At 39.6% G+C, this 6,000-nt stretch overlaps 1 protein-coding gene across 1 annotated transcript in view; it reads right to left on the reverse strand.

The window, feature by feature from the left end:
• The window catches only part of LOC308429186 (sodium channel protein type 3 subunit alpha), a gene marked incomplete at both ends in the record, with an annotated part of 75,918 nt that extends 70,724 nt beyond the window's left edge, over positions 1-5,194 (reverse strand). The window contains one exon of the mRNA XM_080927933.1: positions 4,931-5,194. Within this exon, the coding sequence (XP_080784059.1) occupies positions 4,931-5,194 (264 nt within the window). The remainder of the gene's footprint in view (positions 1-4,930) is intronic.
• Positions 5,195-6,000: the final 806 nt, after the last annotated feature.

The raw sequence follows: 6,000 nt of genomic DNA on the forward strand, positions 1-6,000 counted from the left end.
TAATTATGGAAATTAGTAACTTCAAACCCTCTAATCCTAGTTCTGTGGTGGCCTTCCATCATTTCTGTAGGCAGCTGCCTTGATCTAAGGCATTTAAGTGAGTTATAGAACCTGATTTTGGGTGCTGAACAGGATCCACTTCATAGCTTATACTGCGTAAAGACAGCTGCATTGAAAATTAATTTTAAATACGTGACTTCAAAGACCAAGCCATGGTTAAAAGTCTATGATCTGAAGCAGACAACGTATTATATCATTTAAGCTATGCAGACCCAGGGCTACTTTTCAAGGCTCCCAGGATGGATCATCCTTTATTTTTTACGACTACAGTCATTTCTATCCCAGCCATTTAATCTACTTGTCAGTCCCCTCAGAACCTGTCAATCTATCCCTCCAGCTGTGATTGGTGTGGTCGTAGACTCAGTGAAGAAAGCTATACCTGTAGAAAGCTTATCCTGCCTACTATGACCCTCATGCTAGGATGTCCTAAAAGTTCTTCAGACTTGTCAATATTTAAGTTTTGGGGGTACAGGCAGATATTTAGGTGTTTTCAACATTCTCTTCAGGTGATTCTAATATGCAGGCAGTCTTATTAGCCAATCTCTTTCCCCATTCTCAGTACCCAGATCATCCCCCCTTTTACGTTTTCCCAGATAAATTGCATTGCCTTCTGATCAGTCTTTAGCTGTTTCTCCGGCCACCAACTCTTAGTATATTACGTTGCACTCTCTCACACATTGCTGGTAATCCCTATCAAGTAGCAATTTTCACGTAGGGTTCATTTGTGGGAGAAGCTGGTTAGATGCTTTTATAAATGACTGAGCACAAAGAATCCGCAGTTCCCCCACAGTTCTTAATAGCATGCTTTGCCAATAAATGCTTGTTCTAATTAAATACGGGTTTACCTTTAAGGTACGGTTCACCTTCATGACATCTGTTGTATGTGCTGATTTCCTTAGTAATATGTTTGCACCCTTTTACTAAGGCTATATCCCATACGTTTACAGCAACTCGCAACACACTCTGTTTGAGGAGGCAGGCAGGAATGTTTCTACTGTGAACAGGAAGAGCAGGGACAACGAGCAACCCCTTCACTGCCCTTCTGGGTTTAAGACCATCGAGCCAGCTGTTACTTAACTACCCATTTTCAATGAGCTGAGCTCTATAAACTTGAGGAAGGGGGCAAGCAAACTCTCCCTTACTCACATCAAGATTGCCTGCCAGTGATGATGAGCCTCACGACGCCTGCTCTTGAACTACAGAAACGTTAGTGGGCTGTCACGAAGTCACAGTACAGCAATCAAGATCCATTTAGGCATTAGTGGCAGCCACCGTGTGTAAAATTTCACAATGATTTAAAGTGCATTAACTTGTGCTCTTTGAAACAATCTCCCCGAAAAAGCAATTTCTCCTTGCAACATTAGAAAGGGGGTGTGCTTTTGAAATTTCTCCCAAAATAGACTACGCAAGAATGAATTGTCCTTTTAAACAGGAAACCCTCTGCCTCTCCTGCAAGGTTAGCCTGCAGGTGCAAGTGACTCCTAGACTGATGAACGTGGTGCTTCTTCTCTGAATGTTTAACCATGGAGACCTCAAGGGCCGAGAAACCAGGAACAAAAGTCTAATGATCTCGGTAGTGAAAGAATTACAAGGAAATGGTTGAAGTCTGAGGTTCCGGTGGTACCAAATGATGTACCTGCACCAAAAACTACACAAGAGTGTAAGAGATGGCTGGAACGCAGAAAAGTAACACCAACTGTCAGGTCAGGTTTCCAAGTAACAGTAGGTGGTTGGGCACGTGACAAGATTTGGTGTTTGTCCCCAGTATTGTTATAAACGCTGTGGCTGAAGCTTGTTATAAAGGTTATTATCTGTAGTGCTGATGACTTGCTTTCCTGAATAAATACTAATACGTTTTGTAAAGGAAGCAGCTAGTTTACACCTCAGTGGAATATATCCAGCAGCGAATTTAAAAAGACGGTACAGCCCAGGGCAACAACAGGATGTCTGAGAGGAGTCCCTATGAGGATTCAGTATTGATGATGTAGCAGAGGCCAGAGGCCTGGAACCAGACCAATGACTCATAGCAATGAACATTTGCCAGGAAGGCTGTTTGGGCAAAAAGTGTACCGTGTGATCACCAAGACACACTGCAGCTTCCATGGCTGGATAGATTTTGCTTGTTTGGTTGGTTTTGTTTTTATATGTGGGGTGGAGAGGGTAGATATGGAGGGACAGGGAGATGAGTGGGATTGGGGTGCAGGATGTGGAATTCACAAAGAGTCAGTAAAAAGTGTGTAAAAAGATGGTACAAGCACCTTTTGACAATCTTATTTTACATTTATTGTTACTGCAGAGAGTTTGACTACCAGTCAAGCGCCCCAAGCTGGTCAGATGCGGCTCCAATCCTTGGAGTGTGACTTTGGTAAGTGAAAAAACTGGTTTTGGCTTTACTTCCCCATCTGGAAACTGAGGCTAACAACAGTAAGGGCTTCACTGCTCAGTGGTATGAAGTGAACTGGAGTAGTCAAGTGGCCCCTGACACAGGGTGAGCCCAACAAATGTTAGCTATTATTAACATGCCACTATTTTTCAGCTGTTAACCTGGCCAACTTAAATGCTATTAAAATATACTGTGCTCTTACTCATCTAGTTATATTAGGCACTAAGATGCATCACTAATCAGTAACAGCAACTCGTTACATGAAGCCCTTGGCCTCCATGTTGCCTTCTACACAAACTGTCATGTAGTAACATGGCTTTGCACTATGGTAAAATTCTATGAGTTGATACACTACCGTCTCCCTTTAGCTTCTGTGAGTCCTAAATCACGTTTCTGCAAGGAGCACCTGCATCCTCATCCTCAGAGGTATTTCATGACTAAAGGCAGGGCTTCTCCCTTGATAGTTCAAAGTCACTGTCAACGAATTATGATCCAAGTCTGGTTTCCAGTGAGGAGTGAGTAATGCCCGCCCTTTCCCGTGCACAGAGAACAATTCTGTTTTCTAGTAGCAAACTAGGGAATTAACCAAATTAAAAATCCTGGCCTGTAAAATCAGATGCCAGCCATTGTCATTAAAATGTGTATGTTATAGTCTTATGTAGAGAAAGAATTTTAGTGGTGCTTTTTCCTCAGGAAATCCATGGGAAAACAAATCAGACAGGAGAGTCCTTGTTGATCATGGAATCCAAACAGCTTACTTAATCAAATGGTGGGTTTTAGTCCAAGGTAGGCCTTTCATATAGAGATAATATTGTCATTGGAAAGGAAATACTTTTAATACAAAAAAAATATAATTCTCCTTCCATTGAGTAATATCTCCATTTTCTCCCTTTCTACCCTGGTAAGCCTAACAAACTTATTGGCTCTTTGATTTTGTTTGTTTTTAAAGGAGTAATAACAAATTCAAATCAATGTAAAACAAACTCTTGTGTATTGCAAATAACTTTTAAGACATATACTTTTGGGTTTGTAGCTCAGGCTGTTCTCTGTAGCTTAGGCTAGCCTCGAGCTCATGACTCTGACTCTGTCTTCCAAGTCTGGGCTTACAAGTATGAGAGAGTAGACATGTTTGCAAATGTACATGTTAAGACTCATTTGTCCCTCAAGTGAGGTCTATTTTCTTAGTCTCTGAGAGAAGTTTCTTATTGTTAATCATCCTTTATAATGTCAGGGTTTCTAAATTTCAAATAGTTCTTGACCATCTCTGAGGTATATCACAGTTTGTTGTCAAAGCATATGGATGTAGTTTGATGCCTTCCTTTGTTAAACTTAGCATAATGGACCTGTAATGTTTGTAAAACTTTGTTTATTTTAATCTGTGTATGTCTTTGTATGTGTATGCACATATGTGTGAGAGTACTCGCAGAGAGAGGGTCAGATCTGCTGGAGCTGGCAGATAACCCTGAGCCGCCTGACATGGGCCCTGTGAACCAAACCCCAGTCTTCTGTAGGACCAGCGAGTGCTCTGAATGAGACATCTCCTAGTCCCAGGACTTAAGAGTTCATATTGTGCACTACTTAAAGAATGCAGTGTCTTCAACCATTGCTTTGTGAAGTTCTACTCTGACAAGTCAAGTTGTTCTGTTTAGTTGTTAATCCAAAAATTGTCAACTTGGAATGGTGTTAATTTGTCTTTACAATAAACTGTTTTCTCATTGTGAAGGTAAGCTATAAATTGTGATTAAGAGGTGCCAAAATGTTCATTTAGATATTAAAACAATATTCTTTATTTCGATTGTTGATGGGTCTCACAAAGCTGGTTCGATTATTGAAACTAATTCTGACTAAACCGTGTAGTCATTTTAAACATCAGAAAAACATAGTCATAGTTGTTCCTTTAAATGACATGGAGACTCTTGTCATTATTATTCCTGTGTTTTCTCTTCCAGTCTTCTCTTCTTTCCTTGTGGTAATGATTTAACTACTTGCAGTTTGTCTAGAATTTCTCCTATCACAACCTTAATGAAGCCTATAGAAGTTCTTACTCACAACAAGTTGGAAAAAAAATGAATGTCTCAGAAAACATGCTTCTCCATGAATTACCTGTATATAGGAATAGATAAATTGATTGCTGTCTTATAGAAGCCAAGTATGAACTAAAAAATAAGTATAGCATCCACTTTACAACTACAATCTGGCTGTATATCTAGCAGTTGAATAAATTAGTAGTAGCAGATCACTATCTTTGCTGTCAAATTTAAGTTTTCCCATTTATCTTGATGCTGTGAAGTGGTGGAAATTGTTTATGCCTATTCCTCTGTAGCAGAGATTTTATTTCTCATCAATGTTTCTATTCTTCAAGATGTATAGCATTAAAGAGTGCCATGAACTATTTTACAGACAGTAATTACAATGTTCTAATGCATATAAGCCCCTGGTTTGCACATTTAATTGAGAATGCATTGGCCAGATAAAGTAATCACTCACTTTTTTACTGATATAGTAGGGGTCCAGGTCCTCCAGGGGCTCCGACACCATCTCTGGAGGAATGTCTCCATAGATAAATGGAAGGTTCTTCCCAGCTTCCAAGTCACTGTTTGGCTTTGGTTTGTTCTCATCATCAACGTCTTGTTCTTTCTTGGGTTTCTTGGCTTTCTCTTCTGCAGCACGCTTTTCGATAGCAGCAAGAGATTCTCGAGTGAAAAGGCGGAAGCTCTCAGGTCCCGGGGGTACCAACAGTGCCTGGGCCATCTTTTCATCCTGCACATTTAATTATGTTAAGCTTCTTGCATAAGAATTGCCTAAGTGGATGGAAAACATGCACGATTGTTAAGAAAGCAAGAGACAGAGAAGGAATAAAAAAGAAAACCCTGCAGTTATTGGCTTTGGGGGAAAATGTCCTGTTTTGGTGATTAGCTACAAATTTTTATTGTGAAATAACATTCAATGTGATTTTCTGTTATTTCAACATGTTTCAGTAATTTTAAATGGTAAATTTCATAAACAGTGCAGAAACCTGTTTTGAACATTTATTAGCCTAATTGAGCCATTTTCAATGTATGCGTGTTTCAAATTATACACAATACATAGGGTATATTGGTTAAATAGAAAAAATAAAACATTTAAAAATAGTCTTTTCTGAAGTCCTAAGATTTCAAATGTACTATTGTGCACTTTGGTTAAAACAGCAATGGCAGTAATGCTTATCAATTTGTTTAAGGGGCTATTTTCACCACCCTTCCGGCATCACAATATATGCTCCCCAAATAAAGAAATGTTGGTAAAAATATAGTTATTTCAATACATGCCTAATGTATTGCTTGGCAAGACAGGGGAGAAATTTTGTCTCATCCAGCCCATGTTCTAGTTGTCAGCATCATCAACCGAGTCACCAGAAATCACCAGCACTTCTAGAAAAAGAGACTCATCTTTGCAAAATACATATATGCATTTCTGTTATTTACGGGAGTCTGTTCGTGTATATGCAGGTGTGCATGTATGTGTACACACTAGTAGTGTGCCTGGGTGGGCTTGGGAGTGCAAGAAAACAACCTAGG

This window comes from Micromys minutus, assembly GCF_963924665.1.
Source record: "Micromys minutus genome assembly, chromosome: 13".
NCBI lineage: Eukaryota > Metazoa > Chordata > Mammalia > Rodentia > Muridae > Micromys > Micromys minutus.